Here is a 25,887-nt window from a genome sequence, read left to right on the forward strand (position 1 = left end):
ACTCTACACTTTGATGGGTTTGGGTGATGTTTCCCTGGTTGGCAATACTCAGTGCATGTCGTCACACATTGCTGAGAAAAATAAGCACTGGCACAGGGCAGGTATTCAATATTTAATGAACGGTTGAATGGATGTATGAATGAATGATGTCCCTTAGTATTGCAAAGTCATGCGAGTTGCCAGACTCACCCAGGTCAAATCATTTCATCTGGGATCTGAGTTTTCTTTTTCTTTCTTAGATAGGCACTTAATCCAGTGTAGGGTTTACAGATTTTTTTATTCCTATTTTGAATCTTAATTTCCTGTCTCCTATCCAGAATGCCCCTAAGCTTGCCCTTCATTTTTCCCTTCCCTTTATAACTGAATCCTAGGCTTCCTAAGGGTCTCAGAACATTCATCTTCTGGGAGGCATTTGAGTCTTTTTTTTATTGGAGGGAGGCTCTCATGAACCTGTTCACACACAAGAACAGAAGAAGACAGTCCCAAAGCGGCAAGAAGTGGGACACAACACAGCATGAACGATGAGCAAGCCCACGAGGCCTGGGGGAGGGCAGCTGGAGGGCCCCTGGGCTCCTCCGGGAGCCAGGATGCTGCTTGAGGTGGTCCAGGGGCTGCTGCTCTGTCTGTGAGGGGTCACGCTCAGCAGGTCCACGTGTGGGCGGCCGGCCAGACACCAGAGATGTCCGTGCCCTTCCCCAGGCATAGTCTCAGAGCTCCTAGGCTAACACTGACCAATAAATTAAGTTGAAAAATATGTAGGAAGCTGGGAATATCAACCGGGAGTATTTGTCGATGGCGTGGGTGTTCTGGAAGATGCGAAGACCCACCTGGCCCTTCAGAAGCCCCTTCTTCCTGGAGGAGTTGGATTCACTGCTCAGGGCCAGGTGGACCACTATTTTGTCTTGCCTTTCTTCTTCTGTCAGAATATGGCTTCTCGGGTACCCGGCCAGGCTGTTGGCCTCAGACCCACTGTAGCTTCCACCCAGCATCATGGTTCTTGAGTGGAGCATTCCACACATGCATGGGAACTGTGGGCAGCAAACACAAGGGGAGATGTCAGGCATGTTTCGGCCTGTGAGAGGCCCAGAGGAGGCTGCCTGGGCCGAGAGTAAAGCCCATGGCTTCTCAGAACCACAGAAAAGGCAGAACTAGAAGCATCTCCAGAGATCACTTTGTCCAACGATTCTCTATCCTGGCTGTGTATTGGAGTCACCTTGGGAGCTCTTTAAACTGGCCATGCCCAGGCTCCACTCTAGACTAATTAATTTAAGGCTCCCAGGTGATTCTGCTATGCAGCCAGGGTCCAGAACCACTGATTTAGTCCAAATGCCCTCAATTGCAGAAGGAAAAACTAAGACCAAGAGAGGCTATACAATTCTCCTGGGATCAGACAGTTAGTGTCAGATTCAGGACTTTAAACACACATCTTCTGGTTCCAGCCATGGACCTCCACCACTGTGTGCATGAATCAGAAGATGATTAGGTAGGAGAGTGTCCTTATTCTAACGAGTTCCACTTAAGGGTAAAGGGTCATGATACCTATCACGTATTTTTATTTTTTTATTTATATATTTTTTCTTAGATAATCCTCCAAGTTTTTTTTTAAATTGACGTATAATTGATTTACAGTGTTGCATAATTTCAGGTGTCCAACAAAGTGATTCAGATATATATATAGAGAGAGATAGATACATACACATATATGTAAAACGTTTTTTCAGATTCTTCTCCATTATAGGTTATAACAAGATAGTTCCCTGCACTATACAATAGGACCTTGTTGTTTATCTCTTTTATATATAGTAGTGTGTATCCGTTAATCCAAACTCCTAATTTATCCCCCTCCCCACTTTCCCCTGTCATGTATTTTTTTAATGGTTCAGCTGCACCAACAAAAGTATGTTTATATGAGAAAAAGCTCACACAAAAATGGCAAAGTGTCAACAATGTTGGATGGAGGGGCAGGGTGTATGAATGTATATTATCCTATTTTTTTCAACCATTTCCGTGAGTATGAAAATGTTTATAAGAAATTATAAGGTGGAGGGAAGGGAATGGTCTTGTCTAACTCCTCCCCACCGTTAGAGTCAGCAAAGCTGGCTCCGGTTAACAGCTGGTTCATGAACCCATATTTGTTGGATGAAGGCTTTGCTATGTTTTTTTTTTTTGTTTTTTTATTTATTTATTTATTTTTGGCTGCTTTGGGTCTTCATTGCTGCGGCACGGGCTTTCTCTAGTTGTGGCGCACGAGGGCTACTCTTCATTGCAGTGCTCGGGCTTCTCATTGCAGTGGCTTCTCTTGTTGCTGAGCACGGGCTCTAGGTGCACAGGCTTCAGTAGTTGTGGCACATGGGCTCAGTAGTTGTGGTGCATGGGCTCAGTAGTTGTGGCGCATGGGCTTAGTTGCTCCATGGCATGTGGGAACTTCCCTGACCAGGGCTCGAACCTGTGTCCCCTGCATTGGCAGGCAGATTCTTAAACACTGCACCACCAGGGAAGCCTTGAGGCTTTGGCATGTTTTGAATGACTCTATACAGGAAAGTCCAATGCATTATAAATCAAAAGTATTTAAATATAATCCAAAGGTATTTGATAATAATCAATGTACAGATTATTGAAAATTTAAACAAGGATTCACAGACCCAAGTAAAACAGGTTTGTGTTTGGCTGTTGCTGGCCAGAGGTAGGACGCCTGCCTGATCCAGCCAACTGACCTTGGGTTTATTCTCAACCTGTTGGCTTTAATATGTCTCTAACCTGGCTCTCAGCCCTGTGGTGCCTCTGTTTTTCCATCTGGGAAAGTGAAATAATGGCATTTCACACATTTCCTCCTATTGTCATGGATCCTGAAATACGCACGCAGATGGATACCAGGAAGCTTTAGAATGCAAAAATAGATGAATGATTTTATGTCAAATCAGAATTACTTGAAGTACTTTTACACTTGAAGAAATCTGTGGTTGGGAGAGCTATTTTTTTAATCAGGCATGATTGTTTCATTACTATTTCTATGTCTTGTCCCATCAGCAACAATAATTAAGTAGCACATTAATACATTCCTAGAATAATTAACTCATAGATTTTAAGGATAGAAGGTCAGTGAGAGGTCATCTATTCAATTCTTAGCATTTAGATAAAATCACACCCAAACTTTGGTAAAATTGTGAGATATTGTTATATCACTGGGGACTTCTTTTTTTGTAAGACATGGGTCTTCTTTTTCCTTGCTCTAAACTGAAATTCTTTCTGCTAAAATAAAAAGAGACATTTAAGGTTTTGAGTTAAAATCAGGAAATGCCCCAAATTATGGAAAATCTCTATTTCCCACATCAGCTCATTTCTAAGAAAAATTAAGTGGCATCTGGCGCATTGGACAGGTCTGGATGACCAGCCAAAGAATTGAAGCACATATAGGGAAGCAGAACTATACTCTGCCTGCCGGCTTCAACCCAAAGCAGCGTGGGTCCCCTTTTGAACCATGGTGAACCTAGCAGGCTCCAGTCAACTTTGCCCTCTGCAGAGCAGAAGTCAAACCTCAGTGAGCATCAGAACTGCCTGGGAGCTTGTCAGCAAGGCCAATTCCAGGGTGCCATCTCTGGAGATTCTGAGCCCGTAGGTCTGGGGTACAGCCCTTAATCTTCATCTTTAATAGGCTGAGAAGGTGAATCCAGGCCAGGTGCTCCTGGGCTCCCACTTCGGGAACCTCAGCTCCACTGGGGGCCATGTTAACGTTGTGAACAGTGGCTTCTCTGTGGGGCAGCGGGAGAGAGATTTCGTGTCCTCCCACCGGTCTGCCTCCCCAGCAACCACAGCTTCTCAGCCTTTCAACCGCATGCTTGACAACAATGGAGAACAAGCCCTCGCTTCCCGGCTGTCTGTTCCCATAGACATGGAGCTAGACTCGGAGCCCAAAGCGCTGTCCACGTATGATTTCCTCATTGCTCTTTAGCCAGCATCATATCATCACTGGCAAACACTGGGCCCATCACATGGTAACAGGTTAATAATGATCTGCCTGAGTATAAGTTATGTGCTGTTAATGGTTCATGGGCACATATCTGTCGGATGAAGGCTTTGCTATTTTTTGAACAGCTCTACACAAGGAAAGCCTAACAGATTACAAATCAAAAGTGTTTAAGTATATTCCAAAGGCATCTGATAATGATCAATGCACAGATTATCAAAATTTGAGGGAATTCCCTGGTGGTCCAGGGGTTAGGACTCATTGCCAAGGGCCTGGGTTCGATCCCTGGTTGGGGAACTAAGATCCCACCAGCTGGGAAAAAAATTGAACAAATCCTCAAATGCTGAAGCAAAAGTATTTTGAAGACAACCTAAAATATAAACTCTTAAACAATCTAGCATATTTGAAGACAACTGGAAATATTTAACAGGTATAATGTGGGCATTAAAAGACTATTTTTAAAAAGGCAACAGGTCTTCTTTCCTAAAACTTAAAGCTCCCTTTGCTAAGGAGCTCTCAGCCAGCTAGACACACATAAATGTGGAATTTTCACGTCCCCTGATCTCTACAACTTTTAGGTAAACACCCATTTTGATCAGTACAATGACTAGCAAGGATTTGGTAACAAGTTGGCATTTTATTTCTTAATGTGATTAATAAGAGTCCGCATATGAATAGGATAGATTTTCCCTCTCTGCCCAGGTGCATTGCCCTGAATTCCCCCTTTGCATTCCATCCCATAGTAGACTTTGCTATAGTGCAGTATCGTATAGATAGCATAGTATTTCCAATGAGTCTAAAGGCTAAGGTTGTGTGTGGCTGAATTTTCACTGGGCCAGAGCACTGATAAATACACGAGTTTTTTATTCTAGAACTTTCCTCCTGTCTGTTCACAGGACGTAGAGACATTCTCCCTAGATAGGTTCAGTAATGATAGTGATAATTTATGTGCATCTAGAACCACACAGTTTCAAAACAACTCTCATATACATTTTTGTAAGGGCATTGTGACCCTTACAATAACCCTGGGAGGAAGGTGGGGTGAGGGTTCTGTTATACTTTTTTTTAACAGATGAGGAAACTGAGGCCCAACATAAATGGCAGAGTTGGGCCCAAGAACCCAAGTCTTCCTAGTCTTTGTCCAAAGGCTTTCTACTTTCTGGGATCTTTTGTGATGGAAGCTAGAATATTCAAAAACGGATCCTCCTCCTTTTGCACAAACATCTCCCTTTTCTCCATGAAAGCTCCCTCCGCTATTCTCATCCAACCAGCAGCATGGGCTCCAACAAGGAAATGAATGAAACTTCTCTCACCTTCTCCTGCAGCTTCCGCTGTTTCCTCTCCTGCACGGTGGTCAGGTAGTTGACGGCCGCGTACTCCAGCACCGAGAGGAACACGAACACGAAGCTGACCCAGAGGTAGATGTCCACGGCCTTGATGTAGGACACGCGGGGCATGGAGGCGTTCACACCCGTGATGATGGTGGACATGGTCAGCACCGTGGTGATCCCTGCAGCATCCAGCTTTAGTTCAGCCACTGACAAGGGTACACAGCTGCCCTCACATTTCACTAAGTCCCTTTTTTTTTCAACTATTAACCATTTTATATTGATTTTTGTAGTATGTTTCTTCCAAGGTCTTATGATGCTTAAAGAGAGTTTATGTATAGTAGTGTGTATATGTCCATCCCAATCTCCCAATTTATCCCTCCCCCTCTGGTAACCATAAGGTTGTTTTCTACATCTGTAACTCTATTTCTATTTTGTAAATAAGTTCACTAAGTCCCATTTTACATTTGCTCTCTCTTTTTATTTTTTATTTTTTTTTTTGCGTACACGGGCCTCTCACCGTTGTGGCCTCTCCCGTTGCGGAGCACAGGCTCCGGACGCGCAGGCCCAGCGGCCATGGCTCACGGGCCCAGCCGCTCCGCAGCGTGTGGGATCTTCCCGGACCGGGGCACGAACCTGTGTCCCCTGCTTCGGCAGGCGGACTCTCAACCACTGCACCACCAGGGAAGCCCCATTTGCTCTCTCTTACATCTAATAGGAAGTGGCCAGGGCACGTTTCCACCTCATAGAGGTGTGAGGATCTGCAAGGATCTGTTCCCAAGCAGCCAACCCATTCTCCTCCCAGCCAACCGCCTGTCCCCTTTCACTCTGAGCCACTTGGGAGCCTGGGTTTCTGTGATGTGGTTGCTAAGATCAGCAGAGCTTCCCAAAGGATCTGCTCAGATGTGGACTTTAAAACAGTGGCTATGAAAATCAACTCTAATTCAATAAAAAATAAAAATTAAAAAGCAGGGGCTACAGGACCCCTCTCAAGGAACCTTCCCAAACTTCAGGGAAAGAACACATCCTCCCTCACCTGAGTCCAGGAAGACTGTGGAAATTCCTCGAAGCCTGTCATACAGGTTTCTTCTTCACTGTGCCTTGCATGTCTCACATGTCTCAGTGCTCAACCTGATTTTGTCCAAATCTCTGATGAGTTGCAAATGTTTACTCTGGCATTTAGGGTCTGTGAAGGACTAAACCACAGCTCCAGGGAGTACAGCCCTCTCCTTCCCAGAAATCATGAAATATGGGCCCTGCTCCCAAACTCTCAGTCTATCTAAATAAGGCCAACGAAGTTTTTGTATTTGCACAGTAAGTTTGGGCATTTGTCGAATTGTCTTATTTATCAAAGTACTGAGCTCTGATACTGCCAGTGGTGGAAGTCTGCACCCCAGGTAGGTGCTATCTTTCTGAAACGATTCGAGCAGAGCTGATGCGGTTTGAGCGCCCTGTGGTTTTCACAGTGTAGTCTGGGAAACTGAGGGCAGTATGTGAATGGAAAGCAAGAAGCAGGAGGAAAGTCCGCTCCTTCTGACTCTGACAGCCCATCGGTTAAGGACCCTGAATGATGATTTTACTTCTTCTTTACATAGTGATTGATTGAAAAAAAAATAACCACCCTATCACACCTTATCAAATGCTTTTACCCAGTGAAACTCTGGCGGGCACAGCTCTGCGGTCGATCCAGAAGGACACCCAGGACAGCATGACCATCAGGGTGGCGGGAAAGTAGGTTTGCAGCAAGAAGAAGAAGATGTGGCGACGCAACGTGAAGTTAATGTAGAGACGGTTGTACCAGCCTGGGGGACACAGGAAGAAGCCAGTGAGGTTCCATCGCAGAGGCAAAAACAAACTCCTTCCCTGGGGGCCCTTCCTCCCCTGTCACCACCCAAGGGACTTCCCTGGCAGTCCAATGGTTAAGAATCTGCCTTCCAATGCAGGGGACGTGGGTATGATCCCTGGTCAGGGAACTAAGATCCCACATGCTGCGGGGCAACTAAGCCTGCGTGCCGCAACTACTGAGCTCATACACCACAACTAGAAAGCCCATGCACCACAACTACTGAACCTGCATGCTCTGGAGCCCCGGCACCACAACCAGAGAGAAGCCTGCACACCACAACGAAGAGCCCTCACACTGCAGCAAAGATCCTGTGTGCCACAACTAAGATTTGCACAGCCAAAAATAAATTTAAAAAGAGTTAATGATCCCCCCAAAAAAATAGGGAATTCCCTGGCGGTCCCGTGGTTAGGACCCCTTGCTCTCACTGTTGGGGCCTGGGATCAAACCCTGATCGGGGAACTAAGATCCTACAAGCCTCACAGTGCGACCAAAAAAAAAAAGTTAATGATTGGTTGGCTTAGTATAATACATTTCCTTTCTAAAATCTAATCTCTCTGAGTCTCAGTTTTCTCATCTGTAAACTGGGGATACTACGATCTACACCATAGATTTGTTGGGTAGAAATTAGTTAATTCATACAAAGCACTCAAAACAGTGACACATAGTAAAAGTTATACCGGGAACTCTTAAAAATGGTTTTAGAAAGAGAGTTGATTTGAACTTGCCAAGAACAGATGAGAAAAGAAGATTGTGTGGCAACGCACATCCGAGCAAAAGAGAAGAAAGGGATGGGGGTGAGCAGTACGGGCATAAAGGGAAAGCAGGTGTGGGCTGTCCTGACACTAAGGCAACCTTGGCTGGGGCCCGCTCTTCTCCAGTGTCTGATGTTGTGAACAGAAGGGCAGGGCTGGGGGCAGGTGAACGGTGGGGGGGATGGTGGCCATGCAGGGGCAGATGGTAGCCCAAAAGCTTCCCACAGCCAGGCCTAGGCTTCTCAGCACTGGGACAAAGGGTAAGGAAGTGAGAAGTCCTCCAGGGTCCCGTGGCTGCGGCAGAGCTGTGTATTGCAGCTCTATATTGCAGAGCTGTGTAGCATATAAGGGTATGTTGAAGTCCTAAATCCCACCACCTGCGAATGTGACTTTATTGAGAAATCAGGTCTCTGTACATGTAATCAAAGTAAGACGAGGTCATATTGAGTTAGGGTGGCCCATAATCCAGTGACCAGTGTCCTTAAAGAAGAGGGATGTTTGCACATAGATGCACAGAGACACACCATGGGAATAGCAGAGTCACGGGGAGAATGCCACGTGACAACAGAGGCAGAGGTTGGAGTGATGCCCTAACCACCAGGACCAGTAAGAGGCAAGGAAGGAGTCCTCCCCAGAGCCTTCAGAAGGAGCATGGCGCTCAGGCTTCTGGCCTCCAGCACTGTGAGTGAACACATTTCTATCGTTTCAAGCACCCAGTTTGTGGTACTCTGTTAGGACGGCTCTAGGAAACTAACACAAGGGCTGACAGTGAGATTCAAGAAGAGCGGACAAATGGATCCTCTCAAAACTTCAACCATGGCCCCAAGGTCCAAGAAGGGGTCACACTGCGCATAAGAAATGAATCTATAGCTCTGAATATAGGTAATAAATACACAGGTAAATACAGTAATAAATACATAAATAAATAGGTAATAAATACATTTCCCCACATCGTTAAGTCAAACGAATCAGGTTGCAGAATAGCGTGTACACTCTGGCCCTACTTTTGTAAAATTACATAATTAAAGCAGGATGTCTGCAAGGGTGTTTTCTGAATTGTTCAGAATGACTACCTCTGACCATGGAGTTTCAGAGGGCAGCAACTTTTAAAGCCTCTGCTTTTAAGTGTTGTTTATGTCTTGTTGGACTGGGCATTATTAGAATAATGAAAAGTTATTTTCATTGGAAGTGGAAAAAGTTAACACTGAAAAAGAATTCTAATGTGTTTTCTTCCACATTTGAATCCGCCCATGGCAGAAGTTAGCTACCAGTGCTGCTATAGAAGGCCAGTCTGGAAGTGGTGTGGAATTTCTGAATCAGAAACTGAGACAGGGAGATCTTCTCATCTGTTTTCAGGGATTCGTCCCCATTCTTCCAGTACAGCATCAGATCTTCATCTGTATACGCATCTTTGGGAAGAGGAAAATAAGTTAATTTCACTCCTTTTCTTCTGAGGCAGGAGCAACAGGGCCATCCTACCTCAGCCAGGGATTAAATAGGTCTTATCCCTGGCAGGCAGTACTCAGTCTCATAGTTACTAAAATGGCACAGAGAGGGAATAAGGCGAAGATTTGTCATTACGAATACAGACACTTACAGCTTTCCAGCTCCAAAGAACAGGTCTGGGAGTCCAGGGGAAAGTGGCTGAAATCCATGTTGCACATGGCGGTGACTGTAATCCTAGAACCCAAACAAACATGTTGGCTCATGCAGTGAGTTACTGGCTCATATACCTGCCCAGAGTAAGGAGGACAAAGACACGACCAAGGGCAGCTGCCTCTTCACGTCTACGTCAGAAGCTCGGAAACCCAGGACTCTAACTTTTTTTTTTTTTTTTTGCCGCACGGTGCAGCATGCGGGATCTTAGCGCCCTGACCAGGGATCGAACCCGTGCCGCCAGCATTGGGAGCACTGAGTCTTAACCACTGGACTGCCAGGGAAGTCCCTCTAAGTTAACTTTTAGAGTTTTGTCTTCTGTAGATGATGGTATTTGCTCTGCCCGGATCCCAGCTCCTGAGGCTGCTGGCTGTGCATGGCCCACACCTGGACCCTTCTCTGGGCATTGCCCGCATCCAGAGACTCATCTTCCCCAGAGATGCCCGGAGGTTATGCCCTGCCTCCCTAGCCCCGACTCAAGGCTATTAGCACTGAATTCTGGCGAACTGTACAAGGTGTGGGATGAAACTGTGTAATCACTCAAGTCAGCCCAGAAGCCAATCTGCAGTAGCACCTAATAAAGAGTAGCTATGGTTATTTCCCTAATTTTTGTTTATTACCAATAATTACCTATTTTTGTTTATTACCAATAAACTAGAATCATAGCTCTCAGGGGTGGAGGGTACATAGAAGGTCACCGTCTCCCTCAGATCATTCAGGTTCAATTAGTCTCCTAACCTAACCTTAACACCCCCGATGACAGGGAAGTCAGCACCTACTACGGTGCTCATTTCGTCTTTAGAGAGTTCTAACTATCATCAGAAGGTTCAGACCCTCCCATGTAACCCGCAGACCCAAACACAGTGACAAACTCTTCGGGGCCAAAGGGACAGACCACACATATACATTTTTTTTTTAATAGAGGGGTTTTTTTGTGGTGGTTTTTAAACCAAGAGTTGACTAGCTAATTCATTCCACAAATACTGTTTTCTCACCTACTGTGAAAAGCACAGTTTAGCTCTGACGATACAGTGGTAAATCAGTCAAACGATCCCTGGCATTGTCCACACATATTAGGATGCCACGACCCCGTGGACAGTTACCTCAGGCTGTACAGCACCTGCCCATCTGGGAACACCCTCAGCATGATGTTGTCCGTGGTGGTGTCGTGGATGAATGACCTTTTGGAGTGAACAAAGAAGACGTCGGGGACCCAGATCTTCTTCACCAGCCGGCCGTCGAAGGTCATGCTCTTGTTGCTGGTGCTGGGGAAGACCAGCCGCTCATCCTTCCAGTAATGCCGCAGGTAGAGGGTCATGGTGAAGTCCTGTGGGAGTGGGGGGGAGACCAGACAGAGATGGCTTACAAAGCTCTCTTCCTGACAGCCGACCCTCCGTCCACCACTGTGACGGACACCTCAGGCTCAGCCTCCCGAGTTGAAGGAAACAGTTCTGCAGCCCCGCGGGACGATGGCCAAGGCAGTGGCGCTGCTGCCACAGGAAAGAGAACGGCTCATGTTTGTGCCTCGTGAGGCTGGAGCCCAAGAGACAGCACAGCCCCTCCTTCAGGCTTTGCAAAGGAAAATGGCAGCTGTGATGCCCACCGCCTGCCCTGGGGCCAGCAGGGCTGGATTCCCACAAAGCCCTGCACTCTCACCTAGACCTTTGCACACATGGCTCCTTACCTATTGGCTAACCATTCAATTCAACTTAGCAAACACTTCTAGAAACCTGAACAGTCAAGTGTCCCATTTTGCCTTTTGGTGTGTGTGTGGCCACACTGTGTGGCATGCGGGATCTTAGTTCCCTGACCAGGGCTCAAACCTGTGCCCCCCTGCAGCGGAAGCATGGAGTCTTAACCACTGGACCGCCAGGGAAGTCCTAAGTGTCCAATTATGGAGGGTTTCTACCATTAGGCTTGTAGTATCTTTAAAGGCAGAATTGTTTCCTGCCCACCCCTGAATATCCAGACCCTAGTTTAGTGCCTGGCAAGGCACAATAGTGGATGCTCAATAAATATCTGCAGAATGGAAAAACGGGGGGAAATGAATGAATGAGGAGATGGGCAGCTGCATGTCTAGTATAATTTCAGCCTCAAGGCTTATCCTGTTAAAAAGTGTCTCCTCGTCTGCATACCCGATGCCTGAAACCAAGAGTGTAGCCCTTACACCGTAGCCAGAGCTAATACATGAACGCCAATGAATAAATAACTACCCAAAAGAGCCTGTTCCAGGAGCAGGTGAAGGAAGGCTGGAAGGACGCATGCGGTGGCCCACGTCTGCTCTGCCAACCACACCCAGGCTCCTCCTGCCTGTCCCGGAGGCCCGTCCGTGGAGGGGGGCACCGCCCCACTGGCCCACCTCTGCAGCCCCTCTCTTCCCCGTTTTGTCCGCCACTCTTTCAGTTTGCAAACTCCCTGTTCTACAAAGTTATTTTTACCCACGATGCTGCAGAAGCCAGCCTCTGGATTTTACCAAACCTAGGCCAACCTCCAAATCCCGGCTTTATCCCCTCCAGCTCTGGCCCCGCCCCCAGACGCAGCCTTCCCCAGCGTGGCCCCACCCACCGCAGGCCCCCAAGGGACCTCGGCCACAGCAGCCCGCCCCGGCGCTGCCCGCCTTGCGCGCCTCGTACCATGTCCACCTCCGAGATGCTGTCCAGGCTCTCCACCTGCACGTCCACGCCCACCGGGATGGCAGGGCCTGCAGAGGGGCAAAGACGGCTGGTTAAGGCGCCTTCCTCTCTAGCACTGGGCAAGCAGACAGCCCCTACCCCCTTCCCAGGGGAGCCTGAGCGGAGCAGGGGTGAGGCAGTGGTTCAGGTTCCATGAGGGTTTTCTTGCTACTTCCTGGCAGGTTGGGTGCCTGAGCTTTCTCCATGAGGGCGGGGGCTGTGTCTACCTTAAGTGCCTTTCCTGGGCCAACAGGGGCGTTTAACCCATGCTTGTTGCATGAGTGGATGAGTGGATTATGTATGTTTATGCTTCCACAAAATGTGTTTTTAGATTTTAATATTTAAAAAAAAAGCCTTAAATGGGGAAAACGAAAAAACCTGTGTCTGTCAAGCATATTAATGAATGCTATTCCATTCACAGGCAAAAAAATGTCTCTGAGAGCGTCAGGCGGCATCTGGGCGGGGCCTCCTGAGAGGCCAGCCCCCTGCGCCTGGGTCCTCGGGGCCCTGGCCAGGGAGTGCAGGACCAGGGCGTGCCGACCCACCGTGGTCTGAGCTGGGAGAAGCTTAGGGTGGCAGGGGGAGTCTGGGTCTTAGGGAATGACGACTGGAAGGGCCGGGGACTTTGGCTGAAGGCAGGGGAGGAGGATCAGAGATCCCGACAGGATCTGGTGGGCCAGGGCATCGAATGGGATCGCCGACTCTCCCCAACCCTCCCCCCTGGTAGGTTTGCTAAGACTTGCAATCCCACCATGAAAGATTTGAGGCTTGTGGCTGAGCCCGATAGAATGGGAGCATTTTATTTATCACTGGTGGGATTTAGTGGCTATTTTCTGTGTTCTTAAACGTGAAAGCAAATGAGCACAACCTTTTTTTTTTTTTTTTTTAAACCAGGGATCGAACCTGGGCCCACAGCAGTGAAAGCACCGAGTCCTAACCACTGGACCGCCACGGAATTCCCACAACATTTTATTTTTTATTTTTGCTTTTCCCCTCCCAGATAAATTGGGTCATAAGCTGATCTTTTTATTTTCCTGTGCTCTCAACCGAGGGCTCAGGTCAGGCCCCATGAGAGATGACTGCTCTAACAGCCGGAGCCTTCTCTCACTCCAGGCTCCAGGAGGGCACTGAAGGGGCAGAGTGGAATGGCCAGTGTGAGGCTGAACCCCCCTCCTCAGGGCTGACTGGCCTGCCTTCCTCCCCCGAGGGGCCTGCAACACGAGGGAGGGTCTTCCAGCAGCCTGGCTGGGGCCCCTTCCCAGGACCCAGACCCCTGAGCCCCTGTGCGGGACCGTGTGTTCCCAACATCACCATGGGAAGCAGGGCTGGTTAATTCCCCGTCCCCTGGACGGACCTTCCTTCACTTGAGACATTAAAACAGCCCAGGGCTGGAGCTCTTAACCCTCATCACCTTTCCCCCTTGTTCCCTTTCTCTAAAGTGCCACATCCAGTCGTCCCAAGAGCCAAAGGGCAGAAACAGTATAGCCATCACCCTCTTTGGACCCACTTCCCTGTGGCCTGGTTTTCAGATAATGGGCACAGTGTTTGACCAGCAGCTGGTTTTGGCAACGGACATTTTCCAGATAAAGTACAACAGCTTGCTTGGTGCCTGTCACTGTGTCTCTCTGTCCCCCGGGGCCTGCCTTGCTCTCCGCAGTTCCAGCCGTCCTTTGGAGAGAAATTTGATAACGGCTGTGAGGGTGGCGTTCAGCCTCTGGAGGTACTGCCCACATGGGACTGCAGGTCAGGCTCCAAGGATCCTGGGTTGTTGGAAAACATCTGTGTGCTCAGGAGGCTCCAGAGCTGCGCTCGGGGACTCGCACCCCAAGCTTGAACGGGACCAACAGCTCTGCCCTCCTTGGTCCAAGTGCAATGGAGGTGACCTTTGCCTCTGACTTGCCCCACAGCCCAAGACTAACGCTCCACCCCCAGGATCTCCCGAGCTCTTCATTTTGTGGCCCTTCCCCACCTGATTTTCGAGAAATTCTTCCAAATGACTGGTCTTTCTCCTTTTTCTGTGAGCAGTTTTATGTTTAGAGTATGATTGAGTCCTATAAGGTGTTAGAAAGAAAATAAGCTAACTAGGCATTTGTGCATTGGCCCCTGAACACTGACGTGGGTTTTTCTACTTTCAGAGAGGGATCTGGTGAGCCAAATGGAAGTCACTGGTGGAATTTCAGGCAGTAGAGCCAGTGAGGCAACAAATTCAGAAGGGAAATACGTGTTTAGCCAAGAGCTATTCTTGGTTCCTAGCCTTTCTGCAATTATTTCTCCTCACATGGTCCTGGAAAGCACACGTTAGGGATTTATCCATTTTTGAAATAAAGCTATATGTCATTTCTTCTCCACTGCCTCTACAAGAATAAATGTGAGGTAGAATTTTAAGACAAATTAAAACAGAATTTGCCAACAGGCATCCTGCCCTAAATGAAGGTGTTTTTCAAGCAGAAGGAGCATGATCCAGAAAGAAAGCTGGAGATGCAAGAATGAAAGACCAACAAAAATAGTAAATATATGTATGATTCTAAGGGAACACTGACTATATAAAACAATATTAACCATGTGTTGTAGGATTGAAAAAACTAAATAAAAATATACAACATTTAAGAAGGGAGAGGTATAAATGGAGTGAAAGTGTTCTAAGGTCTTTGCATTGTCTGGAGGACAGTAAAAATAGTTACTTAACATACTAGTACTATAAGCCAAAGATTCATGTTGTTTTCTAGGGAACCACAAAAAAAAGTAGTAAGGGTATATATTTCCAAAACTAAAATAGAAAAGCCAAAATAGGTATAACCAAAAATAATCAGTCTAAACAAAAGCAAGAAAGGAAGGAGAAAAAAAAGAGAGAACATAAAGAATAGGTTGGACAATAAAAAGGATATGATAGGGAGCTTCCCTGGTGGCGCAGTGGTTGAGAGTCCGCCTGCCGATGCAGGGGACGCGGGTTCATGCCCTGGTCCGGGAAGATCCCACATGCCGTGGAGCAGTTGGACCCGCGAGCCATGGCCACTGAGCCTGCGCGTCCGGAGCCTGTGCTCCACAACGGGAGAGGCCGCAGCAGTGAGAGGCCCGCGTACCGCAAAAAAATAAAAAAAATAAAATAAAAAACTCCTAAGGGTTCCATTAAGAAAAAATCAGACAATCCAATACAAAAAGGGGCAAGAGATTTGAATAGGCATTTTGCAAAAGAAGAAATAAACAATAGACAAATGAGAAAGTACTCAATTGCATTAACAGCTCCCTTAGAACCACAGTGAGATATTACTACTATATACTAACAAACTTGGCTCATATGAGAGTAGCTACACCAAGTGTTGATAAGGATATGGAGCAACAGGAACGCTCATACTCTGCCAGTGGTGGGTGTAAATTGGTACAACTACCTTAGAAGGCATTATCCAGCAAAATGGAAGATATATAAACCTCATGACGCAGTCTATCTACAGAATAGGTTAAATACATTGTGGTATATTCATACAATGGAATGTGTAGTTACACGCAACAACACTATAAGATGTTCATCACTGCAGCTTGCATGGCTTGACTTTCCTCCATGGCCCTTCCCTTTCCTTGAGGACTTCTTGCGAAGTCTGAGTTAATTTGAAATATTGGTTGAGACACTTTCCCTTATTGTTGGGTGTAATCAAACATTTCAGTTTTAAAAGAGGCCTGACTTTTCTCATGGTGAGCACTGCTTCCTGAGCAGGCAGCGAGTGCCATGTGGCAGGCATTTAACCATCCACCTGGGGTGGGGTGGGCGAGGCTGGACTCAGGGGCTCTCCCTTCCACAAGCAGCATCAGCATCAGCAGGCATTTGTTAGAGATGCAATTCTTGGACCCCACCCTGAGCCTCCTGCACCGGAGACATCACAAGTCCTGCTGATCTACAGTCAAGTCTGAGGGCACTGGACAACTGATCTTTTTTTTTTTTTTTTTTTGCGGTACGCGGGCCTCTCACTGTTGCAGCCTCTCCCGTTGCGGAGCACAGGCTCCGGACGCGCAGGCTCAGCGGCCATGGCTCACGCGCTCAGCCACTCCGCGGCACGTGGAATCTTCCCAGACCGGGGCACGAACCCGTGTCCCCTGCATCGGCAGGCGGACTCTCCACCACTGCGCCACCAGGGAAGCCCTGGACAACTGATCTTTAAGGAACCCCCAGGAGTGAGATTTTACAACGTCCCATGTCCTGGTTACCATTTTTCTCTTTGTTTTCAAACTTTTTCACGATCCCAACTCCACCAGCTGACTCTACTTCCTACCTATCCATGCCTTCCTTCCCCCATAATACTTGCTGAGTCGAGCAGTCTTTACCCAAGCCTGACCTCCCTCCCGTGACCAACCTCCTTAGCTGAAACCCCGTCCCTCTTCCATCTCTGTGACACAGCTCTTCCCTGGCTCCTTCTCTGAGGTCCTTGGGCCCCTCCTGGGCTTGATCTCTGACCCGGACTCTGACCCTGTTGTTGTTGAAGTCTAACAGAGGTCCCCCCTGGATATCTAACCAAGTTCTTAAATTTAACATCCCAAACAGACTTGTCTATTCGGGGCCCAGCCCTGCCCCACTGCCCAGCACCCCGTCCTTCAGGCACATGGTGACCTGCTTGGTCACCGGGGTTAAATGGGGTCAGGGAGGGAAGGAGTGAGATTGCCTGGAGGGGATGGCAGAGGAGGAAGAGGCCAGGAAGAGGAGTTTAATTTTAGGGGAAGGAGCCAGTAGTTGTGAAACTGAGTCCCACTGAAACTGAGCTCCTCTGCCGAGTTTATCATTAACCCCTCTATCCAAAACTTTGTTCCCCTTCTTGTCCTGCCCTTGTTCCCCTGATGATTGAGGAGTATCAAAGAAATGTGGCGGTTGAAACTGAACAGGACCCTGTGAGGCCCTCTTGGGTACAATACCCCCTACCACGTGCCCCATTTCTTTTTTGTAGAAAAAGGCTTTATTCTCCTAGGCCTTCCCTGAGTGCCAGTCTCAAGCAGTTACTAATCAGGGAAGTGAGGGAATGCAGAAACAAAGGAAGAGCAGTCAAACAAGAAAAGTAATGATAGCTTAAACAATAGTTCAGCGATAAAACAGAGTCCTAGTTCCTCTTCAACGGGTATATATAATGATCTGACCCATATCTCTGAGCTGTTCTGCAGAAACTAAGAGCCCCCCACCCAAGTGGAGGATGGTGATTACATGCAGACTGGTTGGAACCAAAAGACTGATGATTAAGATTCCCCAAGCCTCTCCCTGTTACCCCACCACCAACCAAACAGAAGGAAGTCCACAAGTTGCAACACTTACTCCAAATGTTGCCTTTAGAAACCCTTCCCTGAAAGGAATCAGGGTGGTCAGGTCTTTGGAGCACAAGCTGCCCTTCACCACAACCCAGGGACAGTAGATTGACTTTGCTATGAGGTGGCCAAGTGGACCCAAGTTCAATTTGGTAACGGGAACAGGGTGTGAGTGTGAGTGAGGGTTTGTGCTCCAGAAGGGAAGGGCCAAAGGCACTGAGGAGGAATCAGAGGGGTCTCCTCTGAGGGCAGGAGATCCTGGGAAGAAGGCTGCCAGAGACCCAGAAGGCTGGCTTTCTCCCTAGCTTTGGCGCTCTAGCCCGTTCACTGTAACAATGGAGCACTAGACCTTACCCAGCATGAGGAACAGGGGAGGCAGAGCCAGGGAGGCCTGAGAAGCATTCAGGGAGGAGACCCCAGCTCCAAAATGAGGCATGACCCTGCCTTGACCTGGCTCCATGGGCCTCAGCTGGGCCAGCTGAGTGGCATTTGGGGCCTTGGTGGCCAGACTCCAGTGGCTTGGAAGTTCAGGGGCTGAAGGCTACGGAGTAAAGCATGGGAGCATTCGGGAGGGTCTCCCCTCACAGTCTGGGTGCCCTAAACACAGAGGGCACCTTAAATGGGGGTGGAGCTAAAGTATACTGGGTGAAACACATGTGTTCCTAGAAAATTCCCTAGGAAGGCATCACATTGGAGACAGTCCAGCTGGAGACGTAACTAGGCATTAACCTTGCAAAGTGACACAGCAGTTGTGATATCGTGATGTGATACTGTGATATAATGAGAAATATGTATTTGGTCCTCAGCCCCAGTTCCTGGCACAGAGCTCCTAAAACCCTTGTAACTTCCTGAGTGAGAGGGGTGAGAGGAGTGTATTTTGTTATTTATAACAACCCCTTACTAACCACACCTGAGTTTATGCTAGTGTGGTGGCTCTCCTGGGCTCCTGGATAGTTTCAAGATGGGGCTGGTTGCCAAGGAACAGCCATGTGATTAGAGGGTTGGAGCTTTCAGCCCCACCTCCCAACTCCCAAGGAGGGGGAGGGGGGAGGGGCTGGAGGTTGAATTAATCACCAGTGGCCAATGATTTCATCAATCGTGTCTACACAGTGGAACATCCATAAAACCCCTGAACAACAGGGTTCAGTGAGCTTCCTGGTTGGTGAACACATCCACATGCCAGGAAGGTAGTGCCCCCAGCTCCGCGGGACAGAAACCCCTGAGCTCAGCACCCTTCCGGTCCTCACCCTATGCCCCTCTTCATCCGCTATCCATCTGTGTCTTATATAATGTTCTTTATAATAAGCTGGGAACCATAAGTAAAGTGTTTCCCTGATTCTATGAGCCATTATAGCAAATTATCACACCTGAGAAGGGGGCTGTGGGAACCCTCAATTTTGCAGCCAAGTCGGAGAGAAGTGCAGGTAACTCGGGGACCCACTACTTGTGATTGGTATCTGAACTGAGGGGCAGTCTTCTGGGCCTGAGCCCTTAACCTGTGGTGTCTGCACTAACCCCAGGTAGTGTTAGAACTGAATTAAATTGTAGGACACCCAGCTGGTGTCCACAGACAACAGGGGAATTGCTTGGTGCGGAAAACCCACACATTTGAGTCAGGAGCGTTGTGAGCAGAACAGATCATAGTAATAGTAACAGCACAAGCCTTTATCCCAGGAGAGGCCCTAAGGGAGCGTATGCTGTGAGTCTAGGAGGCCATGAGCTCCCTGGGGCCGTAGCCATGTCTTTATCACGTCAGCAACCAGTGCTTTGATGCACTGCTTCCACCATCCCCTTCCCCCCAACACACACACACACGCACACACACACACACACACACACACGGTCTCTGCTGTGTTCAGTGCTTCCTGTAGGACACTTGAGTCCATCTTCATGACAATCTGGTGAGGAAGGTACTGATATTACCTCCATTCTACAGGTGAGAATCTGAGGACTAGAGAAGCGACGGAGGTCCCCATCAGAGAGAGGCACACCACAAGCTGATCCCAGGGGTCCACCTCCAGAGCCCCTGCTCTAACGAATGCATTATGCTGACCAGAGCATTCCTTTTTTTTTTAATTTATTAAAAAAAAATTTTTTATACAGCAGGTTCTTATTATTTACCTATTTTATACATATTAGTGTATACATGTCAATCCCAATCTCCCAGTTCATCCCACCCCCTCCCACCCTCCCACCCCCTCACCCCCACTCCCCGCTTTCCCCCCTTGGTGTCCATACGTTTGTTCTCTACATCTGTGTCTTGCAAACCGGTTCATCGGTCCCATTTTTCTAGATTCCACATATATGCGTTAATATACAATATTTGTTTTTCTCTTTCTGACTTACTCTACTCTGTATGACAGTCTCTAGGTCCATCCACGTCTCTACACATGACCCAATTTCATTCCTTTTTATGGCTGAGTAATATATGTACTACATCTTCTTTATCCATTCATCTGTCGATGGGCATTTAGGTTGATTCCATGACCTGGCTATTGTAAATAGTGCTGCAATGAACACTGGGGTGCATGTGTCTTTTTGAATTATGGTTTTCTCAGGGTATATGCCCAGTAGTGGGATTGCTGGGTCATATGGTAATTCTATTTTTAGTTTTTTAAGGGACCTCCATACTGTTCTCCATAGTGGCTGTATCAATTTACATTCCCACCAACAGTGCAAGAGGGTTCCCTTTTCTCCACACCCTCTCCAGCATTTGTTGTTTGCAGATTTTCTGATGATGCCCATTCTAACTGGTGTGAGGTGATACCTCATTGTAGATTTGGTTGGCATTTCTCTAATAATTAGTGATTTCAAGCAGCTTTTCATGTGCCTCTTGGCCATCTGTATGTCTTCTTTAGAAATGTCTATTTAGGTCTTCTGCCCATTTTTGGATTGGGTTGTTTGTTTTTCTGATATTGAGCTACATGAGCTGTTTATGTATTTTGGAGATTTCCTGTTGCTTCGTTTGCAAATTTTTTCTCCCATTCTGAGGGTTGGCTTTTGGTCTTGTTTATAGTTTCCTTTGCTGTGCAAAAGCTTTTAAGTTTCCTTAGGTCCCATTTGTTTATTCTTGTTTTTATTTCCATTTCTCTAGGAGGTGGGTCAAAAACCATCTTGCTGTGATTTATGTCAAAGACTGTTCTTCCTATGTTTCCCTCTAAGAGTTTTATAATGTCCGGTCTTACATTTAGGTCTTTAATCCATTTTGAGTTTATTTTTGTGTATGGTGTTAGGGAGTGTTCTAATTTCATTCCTTTACACGTACCTGTCCAGTTTTCCCAGCACCACTTATTGAAGAGACTGTCTTTTCTCCATTGTATATCCTTGCCTCCTTTGTCATAGATTAGTTGACCATAGGAGCGTGGGTTTATCTCTGGGCTTTCTATCCTGTTCCATTGATCTATATTTCTGCTTTTGTGCCAGTACCATATTATCTTCATTACTTTAGCTTTGTAGTATAGCCTGAAGTCAGGGAGTCTGATTCCTCCAGCTCCGTTTTTTTTTTCCTCAAGACTGCTTTGGCTATTCGGGATCTTTTGTGTCTCCATACAAATTTTAAGATTTTTTTGTTCTAGTTCTGTAAAAAAAGCCATTGGTAATTTGATAAGGATTGCACTGAATCTGTAGATTCCTTTGGGCAATATAGTCATTTTCACAATATTGATTCTTCCAATCCAAGAACATGGTATATCTCTCCATCTGTTTGTATCATCTTTAATTTCTTTCATCAGTGTCTTATAGTTTTCTGCATACAGGTCTTTTGTCTCCCTAGGTAGATTTATTCCTAGGTATTTTATTCTTTTTGTTGCAATGGTGAATGGGATTCTTTCCTTAATTTCTCTTTCATCGGACAGGCTGTCAGATGAAGCAAGGGGGCCACCATGGACAGATGTTCATAGCAGACTCGAAAACGGACGTGCAGCAAGAGACAGCCTTCTACGACAGAAGAGTCCTGTCAGGGGGAGGTAAGCTGGGGAGGCAGCTGGGCCAGACCGTGGAACTTTCGGGACACAGAGGGGAGAGGCGGGTCTGCATTTCATCCCGTGGAATATGGGAAGCCCTGAAGTTTCTGAGGGAGCAGCACAGGGAAGGGGTGTTTCCAGAAGGTGAATTTGGCTATGAGGTGTGGTTTGGGGGCCATGGTGTTGGTTTCGGTAGTGCTTCCAACCTTCTTATCATTATCATCCACGAAAGAGAAAATTTAATTTATTTAAGTATGAATTCATTTAAATTTAAATTAAATACTAAGGAATAAGATGGGAAGGGAAGGTGGAGCTTTGGAGGGCCACAAGCATTGTAATGTCTAAGATTTTTTTCACCCCCCCAAGAAGGCATTGAGAATGTGTGGTGTGAGGGGGCAGATCTGAGAGACACTGTGATGCATGAATTGATTCAACTTGGTTGATCTAGGAGGGGAAAGGGCAGGAGGGAGGGGGGCAAGATCAGCAAGGTCTCCACAGCTCCCTGCCTGAGTCACCTAAGAGAAAGCTGATAGAAAATCAGCAGGTTGCCTAAGTGATGGCCGGAAGTATGGGTTTTGCAAGTATCTCAAGGAAGCACAGGAGCCAGTATTTCATCTCCTAAATTCAGCCCTTTGGTGGTTGCATGTGGTGCAGGAAGGGTTCTCCTGTGCTCTAGAAGCTGACATGGGGAGAGTACTGCAGGCCCAGCCATTGCCCCAACCTGCCCCTGGTCCCACCTTCCCCGCTCACTCAATCTCGGCCGGTCCAGCCGTTGCCCCTCTGGGAAAGCAGATCCACACTCTGCCCTGCTCTGTGCTGGGCAGCTGACCAGTAAGGGCAGCGTCCACATTTACAAACCCACCCCCAGGCAGGAGCACAACTGGGGGCCCATATGCCACATGTTTGAATGTCTAAAGGTTATAAATCAAGCTAAGAAACTGCAAAAAGATATATAGCCTCCCTACTTCTTTGACAAATACATGTTCATATCAACCCGGAAGGCCAAGCCCAGCCTCAGAACTCTGACTCCTGGGAGCTCCGGCTGGGACATGGCAGGGCAGGGAGAGCGGGCCCAGCTCCGGAGCTGCCCTTTTCCCACCCACAGCAGCAGCCGGCACAGAGAAGAGCCTGGCGTGTGCCGGTGGACACCCCTGCCCACTATCTGAGCTCTATCCAAAGCCGTCTGAAAGGCAGCCCTCAGCCCCACTCAGCACCAGGGGGTGGGGTGGGGTGGGGTGGGGTAGGGCTGGGGAGGGGTGGAAGGGGAGGGATGGAAGGGGAGGGGTGGAAGGGGAGGGGTGGAAGGGGAGGGGAGGGGGAAGGGGAAAGGAGGGGGAGGGGAGAGGGGAGGGGAGAGGGGAGGGGAGAGGGGAGGGGAGGGGAGGGGGGACCCCGCATGCGCAGTACAGCCCCCAACCCCACCCCCGGGGCTCACCTAGGGAGGAGGCCCAGGCAGGTCCCGAGGTGGGCTCTGGGCTGTGTGGACATGATTCTGGGTCCCAGTACCCAAGTGTGGCCTAGAAGGGAAATCTCAGGTGGGCACGTCCTCTTGGCCCACAGACCACGCCCTGAGTGCAGGTGAGGATCACACACAGGACCCCCTTGCCTTGACCTATGGCCGCTGCTCACAGCGGGCCCTCTTCTTCTGCCTTCTGGTTGGTTCAGCCAATGAAGGTGCCAGCGGGTCTCAGGAGGCTGGAGGAGACGAAGACGAACTGATTCTCTCCCCCAGCCCTCCCTGCAGGCTTCATGGGCCCGTCCTCTCCTGGACGCCAGGGCTCCCCTGTAGGGCACCCCCTTCCCAAGGCTCTGGCTCTTTTCCAGATTCTGGGAACTGCTCCCTCCTCTTGCCCTCCACCCCTAACCTGGTGAAGGCTCCACACTCTTCCAGCCCTCAAGGCTTCACTGCCAGCTTGCTGGTTTCCTTTAACCCTGCCCACCCCTTTGTGAACAGACCTTCATTAAACTCTCCACTGTCCCCCCACTGTTACTGTAGCTTTTCCCAATGCCTCCCGCCTGGGCTCCTTCTGGGTGGATGGCCGCCCCCAGGCAGACACTCAGGTGTCCCAGCTTCCTCCGGTTCCAGCGGTGGCTGTCTCCCTCCTTCACTTCTCACGATCCCTCCACTTTTTTTTTTTTTAAATTGGAGTATAGTTGATTTACAATGTTGTGTTCGTTTTAGGTGTACAGCAAAGTGACTCAGTTATACATATACATATATCCATTCTTTTTCAGATTCTCTTCTGATATAGGTTATCACAGAATATTGAGTAGAGTTCCCTGTGCTATACAGTAGGTCCTTGTTGGTTATCTATCTTATGTATAGTAGTGTGTGTATGTTAATCCCAAACTCCTGATTTATCCGTCCCCCTAACATTTTCCCTTTGGTAGCCATAAGTTTGTTTCTGAAATCTGTGAGTCTGTTTCTGTTTTGTAAATAAGTTCATTTGTATCATTTTTTTAAAATTAGATTCCACATATGAGTGATATCATATGATATTTGTCTTTCTCTGTCTGACTTACTTCACTCAGTATGAAAATCTCTAGGTTCATCCATGTTGCTGCAAATAGCATTATTTCATTTTTTTATGGCTAATATTACATTGTATATATGTACCACATCTTTTTTTTTTTTTGGTTATGTTATTTATTTTTGTCTGCCTTGGGTCTTTGTTGCTGCACGTGGGCTTTCTCTAGTTGCAGCGAGCGGGGGCTACTCTTCGTTGCGTTGTGAGGGGTTCTCATTGCGGTGGTTTCTCTTGTTGCAGAGCACGGGCTCTAGGTGCGCAGGTTCAGTAGCTGTGGTGCACGGGCTTAGTTGCTCTGCGGCATGTGGGATCTTTCCAGACCAGGGCTCGAACCTGAGTCCCCTGCATTGGCAGGTGGATTCTTAATCACTACGCCACTGGGGAAGCCACACATCTTCTTTATCCATTCTTTCTAGGCCTTAGCTTAACCCCCATCACCTCAGACCTGGACCATGGCTGAAGTGGCCAGCTAGCGTCCCGCATCCATTCTTAGCTGCTCCAGCCTCTTCCTAGCAGACCCTCAGGGAGCTTTCTAAAGCACAGGTATCATCTTGCCCTTCCGCAGCCTGGGCTGCACTGCCCCCTCTACACACATATGCGCGCGCGCACACACACACACACACACACACACACACACACACACGCTGCTCGCATTCCGCTGCCCTCCTGTTATCCGTGAGCACCCTCCTCCCTGATCCCTCCTTCCCTCCCACCCGCTGGGCTCACCCCCTGCGCATCTTTCCCGACTCATTGCAAGCATCGCCTCCTGAATGAAGGCGTCACTGCCAGCTTGCTGGTTTCCTCTCTCTGGATGGAGCTGACCACTCAGTTCCCCCCGTCAGCAGAGATGCCCTACATTGCTTCTGTGATACTTGACTGCACTTAGTCATTTCTCTGTTTCCCTTGTAGACTGTTAGCTTCCTGGGAACACTGTCGTGTCAGGCGGAGTGACCGAATGCACACCCTTCCCGGCAAGGGTGGCTCCTTGGCCTTCATCCTCCCAGGCTCCTCGGGGCCACCCTTCCCTGGTGCCCATGGCCAGACCCTGCTGCTCGCACCCCACGGCTCCCCTGTCCTTCCAGCAGCTCTCCATAATTTAACAACTTGATGTGAGGATTTCATTAACACTGGTCTCCCCAACCAGAGCATTGACACTCCAAGGACTGTGGCTGTCTTGCTCACTGCTGGGTCCCCGAATGCCATGGACCCTGTTTCACACATAACAGCTCCAAAACACACCGTACTTGTCTTATGAATGAAAGTGAAAGTATTTTGGTTGGAGAACCTAACCTACTTTGTGGTCACTTCCTGACCATCCTAACAAACTCCTTGGATGTAATTCAAAAGAATCCGTGATGACATTACACCCCTCCTTTACCTTCCATCTCTACAGTTTGAATTAAAAATCAGTATCATGCTGGTGAGGATGTAAACTGATGCAGCTGCTGTAGAAGAAAGTGTGGGAGTTTCTGAAAAAACTAAACATAGAGCTACCACGTGACCCAGCAATTCCACTTCTGGGTATAAACCCCGAAGAATTGAAAACAGGGTCTTGAAATATATGTTTGCACACACATGTCCATGGCAGAATTATTCCCGGGAGCCAAAAGGTAAAAACAACCCAAATGTCCACTGACAGATGAATGGCAATTAAACAAGACGTGATATATTCATACAATGGAATATTATTTGGCCTTACACGCTACAACATGGATGAACCTCGAAGGCATAATGCTAAGTGAATAAGCCAGTCACAAAAAGACAAATACTGTATGATTCCACTAACATGAGAAACCTAGAGCGGTCAAATTCATAGAGACAGAAAGGGGAATGGTGGTTGCCAGGGGCAGGGGGAAGCAGGAGTAAAGAGTTATTGTTTCGGGACTTCCCTGGTGGTGCAGT

At 48.0% G+C, this 25,887-nt stretch overlaps 1 protein-coding gene across 2 annotated transcripts in view; it reads right to left on the reverse strand.

Annotated features, from left to right (window-relative positions):
- Window positions 1-312: 312 nt before the first annotated feature.
- The window catches only part of GABRR2 (gamma-aminobutyric acid type A receptor subunit rho2), a 35,037-nt gene continuing 9,462 nt past the window's right edge, over window positions 313-25,887 (reverse strand). Inside the window, exons 3-9 of one of the 2 annotated variants that reach the window (XM_079939373.1) lie at window positions 12,180-12,247; window positions 10,650-10,873; window positions 9,488-9,570; window positions 9,159-9,299; window positions 6,942-7,094; window positions 5,278-5,474; window positions 313-1,028 (exon numbers count right to left, since the gene is read on the reverse strand). In XM_079939373.1, the coding sequence (XP_079795499.1) occupies window positions 717-1,028; window positions 5,278-5,474; window positions 6,942-7,094; window positions 9,159-9,299; window positions 9,488-9,570; window positions 10,650-10,873; window positions 12,180-12,247 (1,178 nt within the window). In that variant the 3' untranslated portion in view covers window positions 313-716. Of the gene's footprint in view, window positions 1,029-5,232; window positions 5,475-6,941; window positions 7,095-9,158; window positions 9,300-9,487; window positions 9,571-10,649; window positions 10,874-12,179; window positions 12,248-25,887 lie in introns of both variants that reach the window. The other variant, XM_079939374.1, reaches the window with a different exon arrangement.

The sequence above is a fragment of the Stenella coeruleoalba genome (assembly GCF_951394435.1).
Source record: "Stenella coeruleoalba genome assembly, chromosome: 12".
Classification (NCBI taxonomy): Eukaryota; Metazoa; Chordata; class Mammalia; order Artiodactyla; family Delphinidae; genus Stenella; species Stenella coeruleoalba.